The 21,444-nt window shown below is 39.8% G+C and overlaps 1 protein-coding gene across 12 annotated transcripts in view; it reads right to left on the reverse strand.

The window, feature by feature from the left end:
- Positions 1 to 21,444, reverse strand: part of ENOX2 (ecto-NOX disulfide-thiol exchanger 2) — a 282,694-nt gene that overhangs the window by 77,612 nt on the left and 183,638 nt on the right. For 5 of the 12 annotated variants that reach the window (XM_025431174.3, XM_025431173.3, XM_025431171.3 and 2 more), the window contains one exon: positions 7,958 to 8,046. The exons of the other annotated variants lie outside the window; for them this stretch is intronic. In XM_025431174.3, the coding sequence (XP_025286959.3) occupies positions 7,958 to 8,006 (49 nt within the window). In that variant the 5' untranslated portion in view covers positions 8,007 to 8,046. The remainder of the gene's footprint in view (positions 1 to 7,957; positions 8,047 to 21,444) is intronic. 12 annotated transcript variants of the gene reach the window in all.

Consider the following 21,444-nt stretch of genomic DNA (forward strand, 5'->3'; position numbering starts at 1 on the left):
AGAGGGAGAGTTTGACTTCTTCTTTGCCAATTTGAATGCCTTTAATGCCTTTTTGTTGTCTGATTGCTGAGGCTAGGACTTCCAGTACTATGTTGAATAGCAGTGGTGAGAGTGGACATCCCTGTCTTGTTCCTGATCTTAGGGGAAAGGCTCCCAGTGCTTCCCCATTGAGAATGATATTTGCTATGGGCTTTTCGTAGATGGCTTTTAAGATGTTGAGGACTGTTCCCTCTATCCCTACACTCTGAAGAGTTTTGATCAGGAATGGATGCTGTATTTTGTCAAATGCTTTCTCTGCATCTAATGAGAGGATCATATGGTTCTTGGTTTTTCTCTTGCTGATATGATGAATCACATTGATTGTTTTATGGGTGTTGAACCAGCCTTGTGTCCCAGGGATAAATCCTACTTGGTCATGGTGAATAATTTTCTTAATGTACTGTTGGATCCTATTGGTTAGGATCTTGTTGAAAATCTTTGCATCCATGTTCATCAGGGATATAGGTCTGTACATCTCCTTTTTGGTGGGGCCTTTGTCTGGTTTTGGAATTAAGGTAATGCTGGCCTCATAGAATGAATTTGGAAGTACTACATCTCTTTCTCTCTTTCCAAACAGCTTTAGGAGAATAGGTAAGGTTTCTTCTTTAAACGTTTGATAGAATTCCCCTGGGAAGCCATCTGGCCCTGGACTTTTGTGTCTTGGGAGGTTTTTGATGACTGCTTCAATTTCCTCCCTGGTTATTGGCCTGTTCAGGTTTTCTATTTCTTCCTGTTCCAGTTTTGGTAGTTTGTGGCTTTCCAGGAATGCGTCCATTTCATCTAGATTGCTAGTTTATTGGTGTATAGCGGTTCATAATATGTTTTTAAAATCGTTTGTATTTCCTTGGTGTTGGTAGTGATCTCTCCTTTCTCATTCATGATTTTATTAATTTGAGTCTTCTCTCTCTTCTTTTTAATAAGGCTGGCTAATGGTTTATCTATCTTATTAATTCTTTCAAAGAACCAACTCCTGGTTCTGTTGATCTGTTCCACAGTTCTTCTGGTCTTGATTTCATTGAGTTCTGCTCGAATCTTTATTAACTCTCTTCTTCTCCTGGGTGTAGGATCTATTTGCTGTTTTTTCTCTAGCTCCTTTATGTGTAAGGTTAGCTTTTGTATTTGAGTTCTTTCCAGTTTTTGAATGGATGCTTGTATTGCGATGTATTTCCCCCTTAGGACTGCTTTTGCTGCATCCCAAAGATTTTGAACGGTTGTATCTTCATTCTCATTAGTTTCCATGAATCTTTTTAATTCTTCCTTAATTTCCTGGTTGACCCTTTCATCTTTTAGCAGGATGGTCCTTAACCTCCACGTGTTTGAGGTACTTCCAAACTTCTTGCTGTGATTTAGTTCTAATTTCAAGGCATTATGGTCTGAGAATATGCAGGGGACGATCCCAATCTTTTGGTATCGGTTCAGACCCGATTAGTGACCCAGTATGTGGTCTATTCTGGAGAAAGTTCCATGTGCATTTGAGAAGAATGTGTATTCAGTTGAGTTTGGATGTAAAGTTCGGTAGATATCTGTGAAATCCATCTGGCCAGTGTATCAGAGTTCTGACTTTTCATTCCCCTCCACTCCCCCAACCCTCATCTCCACTGTCAAATCCTACTTATTTCTCAAGGGTCATCTCAAATGTTACCTTGTCTGTAAAGCCACCTCCCTGGAATTACTTCCCACTATGGTGTTATTGTAACATTTTATCTAGAATTTTATTTTTTATTTTTTAAGAATACATTTATTTTTTATTGGTGTTCAATTTACCAAAATACAGAATAACACCCAGTGCTCATCCCGTCAAGTGCCCCACTCAGTGCCCGTTACCCATTCACCCCCACCCCCCGCCCTCCTCCCGTTCCACCAGCCCTAGTTCGTTTCCCAAAGTTAGGAGTCTTTATGTTCTGTCTACCTTTCTGATATTTCCCACACATTTCTTCTCCCTTCCCTTATATTCCTTTTCACAATTATTTATATTCCTCAAATGAATGAGAACATACAATGTTTGTCTTTCTCCAAGTGACTCACTTCACTCAGCATAATACCCTCCAGTTCCATCCACGTTGAAGCAAATGGTGGGTATTTGTCATTTCTAATGGCTGAGTAATAGTCCATTGTATACATAAACCACATCTTCTTTATCCATTCATCTTTCCATGGACACCCAGGCACCTTCCACAGTTTGGCTATTGTGGACATTGCTGCTATAAACATCGGGGTGCAGGTGTCTCGGCGTTTCATTGCATCTGAATCTTTGGGGTAAATCCCCAACAGTGCAATTGCTGGGTCGTACGGCAGGTCTATTTTTAACTCTTTGAGGAACCTCCACACAGTTTTCCAGAGTGCCTGCACCAGTTCACATTCCCACCAACAGTGTAAGAGGGTTCCCTTTTCTCCGCATCCTCTCCAACATTTGTGGTTTCCTGCCTTGTTAATTTTACCCAATCTCACTGGTGTGAGGGGGTATCTCATTGTGGTTTTGATTTGTATTTCCCTGATGGCAAGTGATGCAGAGCATTTTCTCATGTGCATGTTGGCCATGTCGATGTCTTCCTCTGTGAGATTTCTCTTCATGTCTTTTGCCCATTTCATGATTGGATTGTTTGTTTCTTTGGTGTTGAGTTTAATATGTTCTTTATAGATCTTGGAAACTAGCCCTTTATCTGATACGTCATTTGCAAATATCTTCTCCCATTCTGTAGGTTGTCTTTTAGTTTTGTTGACTGTATCCTTTGCTGTGCAAAAGCTTCTTATCTTGATGAAGTCCCAAACAATCAATGTGATTCATCATATCAGCAAGAGAAAAACCAAGAACCGTATGATCCTCTCATTAGATGCAGAGAAAGCATTTGACAAAATACAGCATCCATTCCTGATCAAAACTCTTCAGAGTGTAGGGATAGAGGGAACAGTCCTCAACATCTTAAAAGCCATCTACGAAAAGCCCATAGCAAATATCATTCTCAATGGGGAAGCACTGGGAGCCTTTCCCCTAAGATCAGGAACAAGACAGGGATGTCCACTCTCACCACTGCTGTTCAACATGGTACTGGAAGTCCTAGCCTCAGCAATCAGACAACAAAAAGATATTAAAGGCATTCAAATTGGCAAAGAAGAAGTCAAACTCTCCCTCTTCGCCGATGACATGATACTCTACATAGAAAACCCAAAAGCCTCCACCCCAAGATTACTAGAACTCATACAGCAATTTGGTAGCGTGGCAGGATACAAAATCAATGCCCAGAAATCAGTAGCATTTCTATACACTAACAATGAGACTGAAGAAAGAGAAATTAAGGAGTCAATCCCATTTACAATTACACCCAAAAGCATAAGATACCTAGGAATAAACCTAACCAAAGAGGTAAAGGATCTATACCCTAAAAACTATAGAACACTTCTGAAAGAAATTGAGGAAGACACAAAGAGATGGAAAAATAGTCCATGCTCATGGATTGGCAGAATTCATATTGTGAAAATGTCCATGTTACCCAGGGCAATTTACACGTTTAATGCAATCCCTATCAAAATACCATGGACTTTCTTCAGAGAGTTAGAACAAATTATTTTAAGATTTGTGTGGAAGCAGAAAAGATCCCGAATAGCCAGGGGAATTTTCAAAAAGAAAACCATATCTAGGGGCATCACAATGCCAGATTTCAGGTTGTACTACAAAGGTGTGGTCATCAAGACAGTGTGGTACTGGCACAAAAACAGACACATAGATCAATGGAACAGAATAGAGAACCCAGAAGTGGACCCTGAACCTTATGGTCAACTAATATTCGATAAAGGAGGAAAGACTATCCACTGGAAGAAAGATAGTCTTCAATAAATGGTGCTGGGAAAATTGGACATCTACATGCAGAAGAATGAAAGTAGACCACTCTCTTTCACCATACACAAAGATAAACTCAAAATGGATGAAAGATCTAAATGTGAGAGAAGATTCCATCAAAATCCTAGAGGAGAACACAGGCAACACCCTTTTTGAACTCAAAAAGTGGTAACTTCTTGCAAGATACATCCACGAAGGCAAAAGAAATAGAATTTGATTTTTTAGAAAGATTTTATTTATTTATGAGAGAGAGAGAGAGAGAGGCAGAGACACAGGCAGAGGGAGAAGTAGGCTCCATGCAGGGAGCCTGATGTGGGACTCAATCCTGGGTCTCCAGGATCATACCCTGGGCCAAAGGCAGCGCTAAACCACTGGGCCACCGGGGCTGCCCTAGAATTTGATTTTTTAAAAGGATTTTATTTTTTTATTCATGAGAGACACAGAGAGAGAGGCAGAGCCACAGAGAGAGGGAGAAGCAGGCTCCTTGCAGGGAGCCCGATGTGGGACTCCATCCTGGGACTCCAGGATCATGTCCTGAGCCTAAGGCAGACGCTTAACCGCTGAGCCACCCAGGCATCCCTAGAATTTGATTTTTATATGTTTGCTTATTCTCTCCTTTTCCCTAAACCAAACTTTTATTGAATCTTACTATATGCCAGGTCATGTGTTAGTGACTAGGTATATGGAGATGAACAAAACTCATTTACTGCTCTGGAAGAACTCACAATACAATGAGAGGCATGACATAAAAACAACCACATATAAATTACTGTTATAAGTACTGCAATAAAACTATGAGTAAAATTCTATGAGAACAGAAAATGAGTAATTAAATCTCCTGGAATAGCTTTAGGTGTATGTGTTTGGGGCACAGAGAATAAGAATACTAGGGAAGCCTTCATTGGGGAAGAATAATTTGAAATGAGTCTTTAAGGAGGATAGGATTTTCCTCCAGGTAGTGAATGGAGGATTAGGGTTTAAAACAACTGGACACTATCATTGACTGCCTTGAATTATAGTTATTGACTATATGTCTCTCTTCTGCTAGCCTGCATGCTCCTTTATGTCAGAGACGTGGTTTTAGGCATCTTTGTTTCTCTATTTGTTAGTTTAGTTTCTGGTACGAAGTAGGTATTCAAGAAATATTTGGAGGAATGAATAAAGAAAATCAACTTACATTGACTTTGGGCACAATTAGCAATTCATGCAGTGACACTCAATGATTATTTATATACCTTCTCATAATGATAAATTGTCTTAAAAGGGATAGATAGCATAGTTGTTAAACTAATTCTCTCTCCAGGACAACTGAATTGACATGTAGCAATTTACTTAGAGTTATAAGCAGAAATAGATGAACCCAACAAATAATTCAGTTTGATAGCATGAGCTATAATCATTCTTCCATATAAGGCACTGTCATATATATAAGCAAGCTTGTAAATTTTTACTTTTAAAGAGAAATCCTAGATGATCATCTCTGTCTGGCAGCAATCTGGATTTAAGGTCTGTACTAAGAAAATATGCTGTGCTGAACATCTGTTCGGAATCATCACTTAATGGTGGAAAGTTAAGTCAGGCCTGATTCATTTTCTAGACTAAAAATGGACATCTAGCAATTTCTTTAAGTGTTTTATAAAAGTAGCTCCATTTCAGTAACGGAATAGATTGCTCATTTTCCCGTAAGTCCTATATTCACAGGCAGTGGCCAAGAATATTCAGAAGGCAAGCACAGGTGCTGTCAAATGGCCTTCAGAATACCTCACCCAAGTCTGAAGATTATGTCCTGCAATGCTGGTTTTCCGTTCTGCCTTATGTGGCGATTCCTCAAGAGATCACGGGTTGTAGAGTAACTGTGAATGAATGCCTTCTAGGTAAATTGATTGAATTTATGGCACTTTGGAGCAAGAGTTCATTAGCACCAAAAGAACAAAAGATTTGGAAGTAATTATTCATTTTAACTGGGTATCACTCCATAATTATCAAGCCACTGCCGTCTGTTTATTTTTATATTATACTTCACTTGATTAACTAATCAATTATTGTCAAAGTTATTTGATCTTGAAAACAACACACACACACATTCTGTGATACATCTATCTTGTAGTAGAGTTAATTATTTCATATGTTTCCTTTATTTCCTTTGAAACAAGTTCAGTATGTTGGTATCATCTCATCAACTATACTCTTTTATTAAGACAAAAACTTTACTTCTCTGGCAATTTACTCTCCCATAATTCTCTTTCTTATGCCCAGGATTTTATCCATTGGCTTTTATGCTGTCTCTAATTTTATTACATAGTATTGTGCAAAGTTGAGGAGAAGATTTTGTCAACAAACATCTATTGAAAGTCTGTTAAGAGTGGGAAGCAATGCTGCCTAGTGATCAAGAGCATGGGTTTGGGAGTCAGATGGTTCTGGACTAGAGTTTAGCTCATTCTGTTACTCTCTTTACTTTTCTTCTTGCTGGCCTGCCTTCCAGGCTTCCTTTTATATTTACCGTACAGTCACTGAACATTTTCTATGTGTCAGGCAGCATTCTAGAATTGAAGACATTATAGTGAGTCAAACAGGCCTCAACCTTGCTCTTATGATGCTCTCTACTGCAGGAAAGGGTTATTAAAATACAGATAAACATAAAATAGTTACATATTGTGAAAAGCTCTCTTAATATAGAACTGGGTTTGATGATAAAAATGGCAAGCTACAAATTTAGGAAAGTAATAGTATTGGCCTCATCAGACTGTTGAAGATTAAATTAGATAATGTGGGTAAAGAATTTAGTATGGCTTCTGGCTCATAGTGAGTACTTGGTAAGTGGTAATAATAACATGATAATAGTTAAGATGATGATAATGATGTAGTCTTAGCCCTTGAAGGCTTCAAGGCATACTGAGAGACACAGCATATACAGGAATTATAATACAGGAATTATATTACAGGAATTATAATAATACATTTTACAGATAATGAAACAGAGGCATAGGCAGTTTAAGTAATCAGCTCAATATTACACAGCTAATAAGTGGTAGAACAGGAAAATGAACCCAGGCAGCTCTGGTACCAATGCTCACCATCTTATTTATCACACTAAACTCCTTTCCAAAGAGCCCTTTATTTTCTGTGTTCCCTTACCTCATTGAACACATTACTATGATAGCCTTTATTACATTATATTTTTTAAATTTTTTAAAGATTTATTTTATTATTTATTCATTTATGATAGACAGAGAGAGAGAGAGAGAGAGAGGCAGAGACACAGGAGGAGGGAGAAACAGGCTCCATGCTGGGAGCCTGATGTGGGACTTGATCCCGGGACTCCAGGATCATGCCCTGAGCCAAAGGCAGGCGCTAAACCGCTGAGCCACCCAGGGATCCCTATTACATTATATTTTTATTACCTCTTTCTATGTCTGCCTATCCTCCTAGACTCTGTATTCCTTATTCCTCCTTGTTATTCCTAGTGCCCAGACACTGTGTCCAACACAGAGTAGGTATTCAATAAACTATTTTAAACAAATGAATGAGGAAATATATGAACATATGTAAGAGAGTTCTGCATAGACATTCTTCTTCCTTGAAGAAGGTAGGTGTACAGCAGGTGCCAAGCTATTGAGAATGAGATACCACTCTGTTGTTGTATTAAGAAAAAAATCTTTTGGTGAGTTTCTTCTCACCAAATGTTATTAAACATTTTAGATGGAGAGTGAGTGGAAGATAAATTATGATAATTTGAGGTAATATAATCTTAACATGCTGATAATATAAGAAAATAACAATTACATAAATGCAAACTTTAAAAAGATAAATCTGGAGATGGGAAGATATTTTTCATCACACAGAAATTCCTCACGAGTAAAAAGGAACTGACTAGAATTTCTTTGAAAATTTAAAAGTAATTAAATTTACTAAAATAAATGTGCATGTAGCAGCCATATTGTTAGCTCCTTGAGGGCAAGAGATATACATTTTATTTATTTTTTTTATATTCCACAGTGATTAGCTCAAAGTAGGTGCCAATTAGTGTGCTTTTAAATAAGTGAACTCTGGCAGAACTCAGCAATTGTACAAAGTGGGGCTTACCTGCAAAGCCTATTTCATAGACCCACAGCCAAATAAAATCTCTTTGCATTGTGTAGTACTGCACCGTGGACTTAGCTCTCTAGTCATTTCTGCAGAAGAAAGATAGTGGTCCAAAGCTGGGTGAAACATCAGACCTCTGGAACATACCAGGACTTAGATAAATGGTGAATAATAGTGTTAATGATAGTAATTATAACAAGACTAAAAATAGTTAACACTTACTTAATACTTATTATGTGCCAGGCACTGCTTTAGGCACTTTATGTACATTAATTTAAAACTCACAACAACCCTATGAAGTAAGACCTCTCATTATCCCCATTTTACTGCTAAGGTAACAGGAAGGTAACAGAGAGGTTAAGCAACCTGTCAATGGTCATAGAGTTAGCTTGCAGTGAAGCTGGGATTCAAACCCAGGCAGTCTGGCTCCACAATTCGAGAGGGCTATCAAGCTCATCATTACACAGATGGATGTTTCCCAGGTTCTCTATTGCAAGAATTCTTAACTGAGGCTAAGTTGCCCCCCCCCCCCCACCAGGGAACATTTGGCAATATTTGGAGACACCTTCCATCATCACAACTGGAGACAGGAGGTGCTATTGGAATCTAGTGAATAGAGGCCAGGGACACTCCTAAACATCCTACAATGTACAGCACAGCGCCCCCACAGCAAACAATTACCAGACCCAAAATGTCAATGGTGCTAAGGCTGAGAAACCTTGCTCTCCTGCAGCAATTTTCACATGTTCTTATTGGAGAGTGCTTATAACTTTGGCTTCTTCACAGTCCCTTCCCATCTACCACATGTGCAGCCAATCCCAACTTCTGCAGTTTATATACTCCCTTATGCCATTGTACTAAAATGAATGTGATCACCTCTCCCACCAAGAATAAACATTTTTAGCATGATTATATTTATGCTTCACACCAAAGAAATGATCCTCACAGTGGGGAGGCTAGGTGCCATGGAAGTCCTGCAAATAGCACTAGGAATACCATGACAAAGCAAAGAGAGGAAGTTTAGAAAATACTTGCATGGAACACAGAAGAAAACACCATCTCTAGCATATCACATAGGACCTTACATACAGTAGACTACAGACTCAAGAAGTACATGTTGTAAAAGGTTATGGCACAAGGGCAAGGTTGGGTGTCCTAGAACAGAATAACATCGTACTTTCTGTTTTCTGGCTAAGGGAAAGGAAACAGCAGGATAAATCATGTTTTAGTTCTGTATTAAGTCTAGGGCTCAAGGTTTTATCTTCTGTTTGGTATTTATTGCTCATGAAGCAATATATTGTGTTGCAGGTGTTATTTTGAATCCCTCTTCATTTTCTTTGAAAATTAACAATCCATCATTATCTGTGAACAATGCACTGAAGCCTCAGGCACATCCCACTCTCTCTCTCTGATCACAGTGACGCCACAGCTTGCATCATGGCTATGCAGAGTGAGGGAACTGACAGAGGCTTTTCTAAGACACGGTTCCCAGGCGGCTTAAGAGAGATGACACTATTAGACAAGCAAGGGCTTTATTTCCTTATAAGCATTAGCAAGAATGGATCACAGAGCCACTCAAGGGGATCAAGATGTCACAACATATTCTTCTTTGGGGAAGAGGAAAAAAGGAAAGGTTTTATCCTAGCCTATATGTAGGTAATCATTTTCACAGGGGCTGTGTGAGTGGCAGGGTGGAGGGGGGGAGATAATAGCTTGATCCTCAAGGTATGCAGATGAGAACGTGGGGGTAAAGAGTGCTTTCTCACATTAACACTCATCCTGGAAGATTCATCGGTTTAGTCTATAAGCTGGAGGGTTCTGGACACAGCCACCTCCATATCAGAGCAGTTACAAGGATATTCAACGTGTTTTTTTTGAAGGGGGGTGGGGAGGGGCAGAGTGAGAGAAGGAAAGAGAGAATCTTAAGCAGGCTCCTTGCCCAGCACAGAGCCCAACATGGAGCTCAATCTCACGACCCTGAGTTCATGACCTGAGCTGAAATCAAGAGTTCGATGCTTAACTGCCTGAGCCACCCAGGTGCCCCATGGATATTCAAGGTTTTTAACTAGATCTATAAGAAGCTAGAGTGCCAAGCCAGCCCTCCAAGATGGCAGTTGCAGTGGGGGTGGGGTGTAGCAAGTAAGAAGGACACAGGTCTTGGTGTGCATCTCTCCAAGGAACTCACATCATACATCCTGCATTTACAAAGGCAACAAAGTATAGTGGAAGAAATATTGATTTTGATCCAGATAGACCTAAAATAAAATCTTGGCTCTACTAATTACTAGCTGTGTGACTTTAGGCAAGTTCCACATACTTTTTAGCCTGTTTATTCACCTGTATTATTCACCTAACAATAATGATGTTGATTCCTAGTGTTGATTAAATGCTCATTATGTGCCAAACACTGTTTTAAGCCTTTATATGTATTATGTAATCTTATCCTCACAACAAGTCTATGAAACTGGTAATATTTATCATACCCATTTTGCAGATAAGGAAAATGAATGAAAGACAAGTTAGGAAGTTGCCCAAGGTCACAGATGGAATTAATGCTGGAGTTAAAATGTAAATTCAGGCAGTACAGCTTCAGAGTCCACACTTTCAACCACTGAGCTATATACTCTCATTACACTATGAAGAATGCTGAGTTATCTCAGGTGCCTGTTCAACAGGCAGATTCCCCGGCACCACCCAGATGGAAACCTCAGCTGTGGATCCTAGAACTTGGCTAGATAGCAAGCACTCCAAGCAATTGTGATGCACATGATTGGACTGCACTTTGACAAACACAGGTGTGAGTGATTGCTACACAGCAAGAAAAGAGTCGAGCTAGAGCTGAAACTCAGCCCTCCTAATTCTAGATTGAGTTTATATTTATCTTTGTTGTACTCTCTCTCCTATGGCAAGGTAGTGGACTGAAACATGTTGGAAAGATTTTCAGCAATAAAGGCTAAAGTGGATTAACCCCAAGACTTTCCAACATGTTTCACTAGGGAGAAAAAAATCCATGTTTCCCTGCCCTTTGGGGGGCCCACAGATTAGTGGGAGAGACAAAGTATTCAATAGTTTGATACTGGCTAATGGCTCTGCCTTGTGCCAGCAGCTCTGGCCCCTTTCTAGCTTCTTTAAGCATAGCCTAACTCGAGTTTTCAAACTCCACCTCAATTTAACAAATAATCAGAAAAGAATAGCTTGTACCATGCTGAATTTCATACTGCCTCCCACCCTGTGTCATGTTTCAAAACAATTGATTTTTTTTTCAAAACCACAACACACTTTCACCAACCCCCATCATGCCTTTGGCCAGATCAAGCATGATAAACTCTCAACCTTTAATGCTGTGTGACCCTGAATAAAGAAAAAAAATGGGGTTATAATAATAGTTAATATCATGGTTTTTGGATTAGATCTAACCCTAGCCTGATACTTACTAGTTGTGTGATGCTAGAGTAGTAACTTAATGTCTCTGGTCTTCATTATCTATATTTGAAACTATCTCATGGGGCTGTGGTAAGGCTTAAAGGAGAAAACGTGTGAAAAAAAGTCCATTGCAGTGGTAGTAAAGTGTTAGTAATTATTATTAATATATTAACAATAGTGGGCATTAGCTCTGATATCTCATAGAACACAGGGGCCCTTTAGGGTGGGAAAAAGGGGGAATGTTAGAGTTCCTTCAGTTGTGAAAAGGACAGGAAAATACCAGTAGAAGAACTAACCATTGATAATACTGGGGTATGTATTTAAACAGAAAATAAGGGGATCCCTGGGCGGCGCAGCGGTTTAGCACCTGCCTTTGGCCCAGGGCGCGATCCTGGAGACCCGGGATCGAATCCCACTTCGGGCTCCCGGTGCATGGAGCCTGCTTCTCCCTCTGCCTGTGTCTCTGCCTCTCTCTCTCTCTCTGTGTGACTATCATAAATAAATTTAAAAAATTAAAAAAAAAAACAGAAAATAACAATATGGCTTTTCTCTAACCAGTTCTATACCAAGAGCACTGCCAGAAAGAACAGTGGGATTAATTCATATGCTTCTCATCTGCTACATTTTTAAAAAGTGGTACTGCTAATAAAATCCTCAAAATATTTTCTGGTGTTAACCATCCTCCTCCACTGTACATACCCCAAACCCATCAGACCTGCTGCTGAAACCTATTTGCTTTTTCCCTAAAAGCATGGATGGCATTTATATCCATGCTCTCACTTGTGATCACCCTATCCGTAGTGGAGGAAAGCCAGAATTACTTAGTATCATTTCTTCATCTCCGTGATAAGGATGGGAGGCAATGGGATAGGCAGGAGAACTTGCTTTTCATGGCCACCTTTCCAATAAGACAAAGGGAAATTATGGCCATAGCTGTAACCTCTGACAGCTGGGTGGAGGACATCCACTGTATCAGCCTATGCCAGGAACAATCCATATGCAAGTGATTTGGTTGGCATTTTGTGATTCTGGGATGATATTAATAATAGTGCCTTTCCTGGAATCTATCTTACATATGATATATTCTTCCTCATTTAATTCAGTAGTTCTCCTGAATATTTTAATACAGCAATAGTAGTTCAAATAGCAAATAAGTGTGAGTTATTGACTTTCCTTCCTTTTATCCATTTCTGCTGTAACTTAAATTTTCTTCCTGAGTGAATCTCCAGGCCACTAGTGACATCACCTTTAATCCATTCTTGTTTTTTTTTTAATTGGCATTAACATGGAGGGGACATAAGCTGCTAAAAATAAAAAGATGTCTACATTGGTGATGATCTCCAGAGCAAATCTTACAGGGATTGGTAGAGCAAATTTGATTTGAAAATGATTACAGAGGGCGAATTCCCTGTAAATAATGAATTGGAAAGAAAATCAGGCTGGGAGTATTTGCTTATCCACTTATTTCCACATGGAAGAAAAGCCATAATTCCTGTCAGCCTGTGCTTATAGCGTGCCCAGATTGGTTAGAGAGAAACCAACCAGTGACGAAAATAAATATACAAGCCCACCCATTCACTGCATTTTCTGTCAGGTCCAACACCAAGGAAAGCCAAAAGATAGTAAGTCTTTTCAGTGACAGCCCATAAATCCGTGGTTACAGTTCAAGCACTTAACTTCAAATTTCCAAATGACCATGCTCTTTCTTCTCCCAGAAGCAAGAAGTTCACCATCAGAAAGGAGAGGGGAGGGACAAGGCAGCTGAAATGCTCAAAGACCCTGGGAAAATTGTGGGAAAGCACCGCCTCCCCACACATCAGAACTTCTTGAGAAACCAACTGGTGTGTAACTGGGACACACTGTCAGACCAAAGTGACTACTTTAAAAAAAATTAAAGTGCAATTAGCTTTCAAGAATGGTTACCTTTCTTAAAGATATAAACCTAATTTCTGTATATCAAATCCTATTTGTCCACGGACTCACACAGTTTTTCTAATTTTTTAAAATTAAATATTGAGTAGGTACAAAGGGGAATTTATAAGAGACAAGTGTAAAGCATTTAAAAAATGGTGCAATGAAAATTGTGTACCCAACATGCAGTTTAATAAAAAGAATATAATTATTACCTTTCAAGGCCTCACGTGCCCCTCCCTAATTCTTTCCATCTCTCCTCAGAGATAACAACTATTCTGAATTTTGTGTTAATCATTACTTGTGTATCCTTACAGTACTACTACATATGATGATGCTATCTCTTCAGAAATACTCTTATCTGAATTTCTGAAGGATACTTTAGTTTCCAGAAACTTTGATTTGTGTTGTTCTCTCTCACATTTCTCCCCTTTGCCTTGCTTCTCTGCCTGCTCTGTGCAGCTTGTCCAGTAGTCTGTGATCTGTGAATGAACATGAGTGTTAAAGATATCATTTAATGGTGAACCCATATGGGAAGACAGTAATTCTTTTGTAATACAGATATTTTCCTTTTTTTTTTCACTGCATGGGCCTTAATTTGTTTACCTGGAGGTTTGGGGACATGGAAATGGCCATGGGCTAAAGAGCAGGGTGACAGAGCTGTGTGCATTGCCTAGCACAGGTATTTTAGAGTTTTGGAGTCCGAAGACTATGCTATTTACTGGCTGTGGGACCTTGGGCAAGTTACTTACATTTTCTGAGCTTTGTTTCTCTCATCACAAAAATGCAAACAACTTACTACTGATCTTAAAGGGTTGGTGAGATGGTTAGACAAGAGATATTAATTGTAAAAGTGTTTTTGAAAGGTGTGAGATACTCTATAATGTTAGTTGTTAATGATGCTGCTATTCTGCTGCTGTTGTTGATGCTATAATATAATTTCTGTTAAAGTCAAGATAAAGGACTAGATAGTTATGAATTTTCTAAGTCTGGAGCTCATCCACAGATTTACCCTTGCCAGCTGTCTGGCAAAGCTGGTATGGCACAGACAAAATTAAATTTTCTTTTCTAACTTTTTATTACCAGTCTACATGAAAACTTCCCACCTTCAAACATCTTCCTCAAATCCCACTGTACCTGCCCAATCTCTGTGTGTGGGAGTTATGTTTGCTCTGGCCTACGTTAGTGCTGGAGCCTAGGGCAGAAAGTAGTCACACATTACAGGAATCTAACGTTTTCTCTTCTTAGTCATTTCTCATAGGACAGTTCTTGCTGATAACTCGAACAGAAATGTATGCAGGATGTGCTCATCATCTGATCAGTTCATGTCTAAGGAACCCTCTGAAGGTCCTGACTTTTGCCTGTGTGATATAAACACAACCATTTGCAAGTTATTTCAATTTTGTTTGTAAAAGGGTCTCTCTTTCCTTGAAGATCTGTGAGAATGAGAGTAAGCAGAGAAAAGCCACGTTTTCATTCTGCAAACAATAAATTCAAATCTGTAAATGGGCAAAAATACACACAAGAGACGTTCCATAAAACTGCTGGCAATTATTTCAGTGAACAGACAAAAGTTGTATATGAGTTCCCACAGCTGCTGCAGGTGTTGAAGGAAGAGACTCAAACAACAGAGGGGGAATATCGATCATCTTTTTGAATATGGAGCTAGGCTACCTGCTTGGGTGCCCAGGAGGGGGTGAGGGAAGAAGAGTGCTGGTAATATTCCCACACACATTTCCCAGACTTGAGGCTGGACAACCAAATGCCCATCTGCTGCTAAGAAAAAATATATATATAGACAAGGCTTAAGTACATGGGATAGGCAGTTTGACCTCTGGCGTTGCAAGGCTCTAAGGCTCTTGCCCTCCGCCTAACAGCTGACGCCTGGAACAAGCAGGCCAGCCCCTCATGACCACAGCAGGGGCTAACAGGAGGGCTCCAGCTGAGGGATGGCTGCAGCTATGGCAACAAATGCTCAGGAATGAGTTAACACCAGCCAAAGGGGTTAATGAGAGAGGCAAGGGCTTTTATACAAACACATTAGAGGAAAAAATGCGATACAGTTGGAGTGAGGTCCATTAATAAAGCTGAGTGATAAAATCCACCACCATTTTTAAATTGGACTTTGCTATTTAAACTGCTTTTCCAAATCAGTCTCCTGTGTTCTAGCTGTTCATTGAGATACTAAGCTTATTTAAAGAATAACAGCAACACTATATGCATTGTAAAAGGAGAAAATACACTGGGTAAAAGGGTATAAAATAAGACTTGCAAACAAAAGAAGGAAGAAAAACAAGAGATGTGTACAACTATGTTCTGAATATGTTCAAACAGCTTATTACTAACAATCGCCACCTGACAATAAATTACCCCCAACATGTGGATTACAAGTTGCATTATTATGATGCATTAGAATTAATCTGAGTACTAATGATAATGGGTGGTTGGGTGGCTAAACATGGCCTCCAATTACTGTTGAGTGCCCTCTCTCTTTGTGGCTACAAAACAACTGTCATCAATATTCTCTCATAGAGGATGTTTTCTTATCAGCATTATGTCCTCAAAACATCCCTGGAAGGCAGGTCGATATTTATGGGCTTTTTTGAAGAAAACAGGAAGGCATGGAAAGGTTAAGTGAAAATTAGTAGAGGTGGCACCACCATTCATAACAGAATTTGGTTTATAAAGGCAGCCAAGGTACAGAAGCAAAGGGCTTTGGGCTGATCTTTCGATGACAGCAGCGCCTACTGAATGTTGTGGATCAGCTTCCAGTCACTTTCTCAGCTACAGTGCAAAGCGTAGATTCCTTAAGCCACTGTAATTGGAATGTCTGGTTGTAGCACAAAGCACAGAACCACTGAATACCTTTTTAACTCTGGCATAGTACAATACAACCTCAGAGTACAATTGTACATTTTAAAAAAATATGTATTCACTTATTTTAAAGGAAAGGTGAGTGAGCAGAGTGAGGGGCAGAAGGAGAGAGAGAGAGAATCTCAGTAGACTCTGTGCCCGACACAGGGCTCGATCCCCTGATCCATCAGATCACAACCTAAGCTGAAACCAAGAGTCAGATGCTCAAGTGACTGAGCTGCCCAGGTGCTCCTCAAAATTTTACTTCTTTGAAATATAAAAGAGTACACTTGAATTCAGAAATGACTATAATCTATCTGGATACTATTTCCTAGTGGCATGAATGAATGAATGGATACTTATTGAGGCTCTCTTATGCTTTTTGTTGGTGGCTGCAAGGGATATAAGAGAAGTAGAAGACAGTTACTTCTCTCGGACAGCTTGTGATCTATTTGGGGGTGGAAATGGGCAAATTCACACAAAATTCACCAAGCAAAACTTATAAAGGCCTAAGTATAAAATGACAGTCCTGTTTGTCCTACTCATTAGAGGAAAAGACTGAGAATACCTTAGAGGTAGGATGTTGGTACATTCCTACATGAATGTTACCAGAAGAACTTAAATTGACAAGTATATTAGACACTTCCATCAATAATGAATGTACTAACAAGAGGAGTGGTCAAAGGAGATGAACAGAAGAGGGCATGAAGTAAATTAGATGGACAGATGAGGTTAGGGAACCAGGATGAAGGTGTCTGTCAGTATTTGAATATAATCAGGTCGGGTTTTTAAAAAAGATTTATTTATCTTAGAGAGAGGGAGTGAGAGTTGGGTGGGGAGGGGCAGAGACAGAGAGAGAGAGAGAGAGAGTCCTAAGCAGACTCTGCACTGAGCACAATCTGATGCAGGGCTCGACCTCCACAAGGTTTAACTTCATGACCCCGAGACCATGACCTGAGACGAAACCAAGAGTTGGACACTTAACTGACTATGCCACTCAAGTGCCCCTGATCATGTTATTTTTGAACCAAACTCCTTTGTTAAGGCCTGCTTCCTTGGGGACAGTGCTACTTAGGCAAATAAATCTAGTTGGCATGTCCCTACGTATAGCTAAGAACTTGAGGGCAGATAGTTTGAAATGTAGTGCTATAATGAGCACATGGAAGGCAGATAGTCTGTGTTGTGGGCTGAAGAGTGGTCCACGTTTTAGCTGTTAGACATACAAAGCAGCTAAGTTGTCATTCTATTTCAGAAATGAAAGTGTTTGACTTGTGTGCCCATGCAAGTAGAGGCTTAGCCCGCTCATAGGGTATCTGCAAGGAAAGACTGAATTTTCCTGAAAAAAAGCATTTCAGATCTGTTTTAGTGACTTAGCTGTCACTACTCATCAGTATTCCAGATGATGCCTTCTTGAGCCATTTCACTTTCCACTTTCCCCTGCTCCACAGCCTCAGGTTACACACCTCACTTTGCCTTGTCTTGCAAACACAACTGGCTGTAGGAGATGTGGGCAGGCACTGTAGATTGTTCTAGAAAAATCAACCACTGAACATACACATTGTCCTGCATACAGTGGCCAATATTGTGACTGTCACGGATGAAAGCTGAACACTGTAAGGAGCAACAGGCTAGAGAGCTTCCCCAGATCTACTTGTAAATTTCTCATTGAGAAGAATTATATCCAAAATTGCAACCTGACTATATCTCCCTCTATAGGACCTATCTACCACTGCTATCTCTTTGTGAGAAATTTGAAAGAGACCACAATTATGCCCAAAGGTACTCAGTGCATGCTGTAAGTTTGTGATTCAGCCCTGTAGATTCAAGGTACTGTAGCTCTGACAATAGACTGGATGCAATTTTATAGCCTCAGAGCCAATATCTGGATTTTTCCAGGGGTATGAATGACAAGTTATTATATGAATGTTACTTGTAGAACTTGAACTGATGAGTATATTAGATAGACACATACATTAGGAGTGCATGAACTCACAACAGGGTTGGCCAAAGGAGGTGAACTGGAAAGAGAGAGCCCATAGTAGATTAGGAAGACAGATGAAGGTTAAAGGGAACTAGGATGGAGGTGTCTGCCATGATCTGAATATAATTATGTCTTTTTTGAGCCAAACTCCACTGATAGGTCCTGGTTCCCCAAGGGCAGCACTTCTCGGGCAAGCAAGCTTAGAAGTCATTTGGGAAGAAATATTTCTTTCCTCTGACATGAGCAGCTAGATGGAAAAGATGAGCAGACATTTGCTTTTGGAACAAGAGGTGCTAAGCTTAATGCCCATCATTTCTTAGATATGATAATGTATTGTATACACACATAAAATCACTACAGCTGCTTGCTATTTCCACGGGGTCAGAGTACACTGTCTTTTATCTCCAAATGTCTGTTTTTCAATCTGGCTGTATTTTGAAATCTATTTTGAATACAGCTCAGACAGGAGGGTTTTGGTCAAGCATGCAGTGACTAACCTTCAAGGAAAAAAGAATGCCAGAAGAACAGCTCAACCTTTGCAGTAAAATTAATTTGATACTTACAATCTAACCTAGAGCACATGAACTTTATTCATGTGACAGAGTCACAGGACAATTTAGCAGGGATTATTAAATTCCACTGAAGCTCATCAGAGAGGAGAACTGAAGTTGATACCTTTCAGGACACCAATGAATTGGCCAAACCATGTGGGAAAAGAATGGCAGCTAGACTTCTAGGAATAAAGTGAAAGAGGCTCCACTTGGTGCATAGTTGGCACTCAATGGGGACTGATTCAGTGATGAGGCAAAAGCGTAAGACAAATCTCATGTCTGACACCCGAAGAGGCCCTTCTCCACCACACACACATGCAACCTCAATCCTTTTGAGCTTCTCATATAGAGAAGCCATTTGGCAAGTGCCAGAGATGAATTAAGAAGCATGCATCTTGGGGGATCCCTGGGTGGCTCAGCGGTTTAGTGCCTGCTTTCGGCCCAGGGTGTGATCCTGGAGTCCCGGGATAGAGTCCCATATCAGGCTTCCTGCATGGAGCCTGCTTCTCCCTCTGCCTGTGTCTCTGCCTCTCTCTCTCTCTCTCTGTGTGTGTCTCTGTCTCTCATGAATAAATAAATAAAATCTTTTTTTAAAAAAAGAAGCATGCATCTTCCCCCAAGAAGGCTAAGAGAACCTCAAACAGGAGAATAACGTTGAGTTTCCAGAAAGCCACTGCACCAGCACTAACAACCCCAGCATTATCTGGGGTGGGATGGGGGTGTCAGTGTTTCAGTTGCTGCACTTTAACAAGCGTGTTATATAGAAAGGCCTAATACTGTTTGCAGTGGAAAATCCTAGTTGGTTTTATTTAGGCAATATAATAATGTAACTTTCTGAATCTAATGCTCTTTATTTGAACATTCATTATAATGATTCATCTCTGCTCTTCTTTCTTTACCAATGATGTTTGCATTCTATTAGCAAATATAATTTCATAGAAGATAAGTGAATCAAAATTATCCAATATGTTTCCATCATGGGAGCAGAAGGAATCCCTCAATGCTCTGTTTTGCATCATTCTACTGATTTCAGTAAGTTTTTCTTTAATAGGATTTGTAGCATTAAATATTATTCATCATTGCAGAGTCAGTACTAATTTAATATCACAGATAATCTGGTTTTGTCTAAGTGAACCCCCTTATTTTGTTTCACAGGAACTGAACATTTTCCAGTCTGGGGTTCCCTTGTACCACAAAAAGTGTGCTGATGTTGTACCTGAAGAGATACTTGGCACTAATGTGACTCTCTAAATGGCTGTTAGCATTTTACCTTGTATAAATAGTTAACTGGGTGCCTGCAATATTTCCCCTGTGGGATTGTAAGGACTTGGGGGGGGGCAGAAATGGCACCTCATATACTTCTAACTTATCACCAAGATATGGCATAGTGAATGAACAAATAAAAACAGCAGTATCAGTTTTTACCTACTTCAGTCTGCTGAGAGCACTGTAATGACTGATAATAATTGTGGCTGACATTACTTGTTAGTTATTTCATTGAATAGAAATGCTTTCCTTTTCTAAAAATGTCCCTCAAGTTAATCTTGATGTATTTTCCATATTATTTTCTTTCATTAACTAAGTTTAACCTACATAAGAACAATAAACTCTATTAGGATACCTCTGGTAAGCTGGTTGGTTCTATCTACCAAAATGATCTCAAGTCATGGGAATAAAATCAGGGAACCAGAGGTGATATTCAAACACCAGTGTGGCATTAGCAAACAGAATGGGACACTGAACCTTAGCAGGGGAGCAAGGCTGAGGAGACCCCCTGGCTGTGCCAGGGGTCAATCCATTATTGCTAGACCATGGGGAAGCCTGGGAGAATACAAGGAGGATCAGGGTGGCCTGGTGATAGGTGGTCATTTAGGGGGATCTGGACAATGATTATTTATTGGCCAGGGTAGCCAGTGATGACTTAGGGGGTTCTTGGAAGTACCTATTTACCAGCTGGTACAGAAGGTTTTTTTTTTTCAGTATTATTAAACTTATATGGCCATTCGGTGCACACTGTCTGAATATCAGCCTGGAGGAAAGGGACCTATTTTCCACCCAAACATGCAGCATAAGTAAGCAAATACTCTTACCCACAGCTGTAGTCTCATTAAGTATTTTGTCTTAATCCTCATGGAAACCTTTGTGATCAAAGTTATTCCTTATATTAAGCCCACATGGAAAAACCTTTCCTACAGAAATATTAATCTATCTTCACTTATTTTGTCTTCCCAGGAGATGAACTGCTAATCACTTTTTATCTGTTAAACATGTTTTTCCCTTTAAAGGAATTATTATTTAAAATTGTTTTTTTTTTTTTTGAGCCTTAAAAGAAACACAAATCCTAACATCTACAGCTTTTCCACTTCCTGTAATAGAAGGTGAGTCAGGCAGGGGTAGCCAAGAAGCAGAGACATATGGAAGGAGACTTAGTAGCTGTACTTCCTGTCTCTTGCTTGAGTGGAAAAAGCAAAACATTTTTAAAACAATGGCAGAGGCTGAATAACAAATAGCTCTCCTTTCAGGCCATTAGAATCAATGGATATAAAAGTGCCACATTTTTATGCTCTTTTAAAATCATTTTTATCCTAATCCGACATCTGGGTCTTTGGGTGGTAGACATATCCCACCTCAACACTCAGTAGCTGCTGAGGTACCTTGTGTCACCCATTCCCACCTGTACATGTCCACTCACTGAAGCTGTGTTGCCATGAGCAGCAATTGCTTCTCTGCCAGAAGACCAGCTGAGTTCCAAGGTCTCAGTTTGAGTA

Source organism: Canis lupus, chromosome X (assembly GCF_003254725.2).
Source record: "Canis lupus dingo isolate Sandy chromosome X, ASM325472v2, whole genome shotgun sequence".
NCBI lineage: Eukaryota > Metazoa > Chordata > Mammalia > Carnivora > Canidae > Canis > Canis lupus.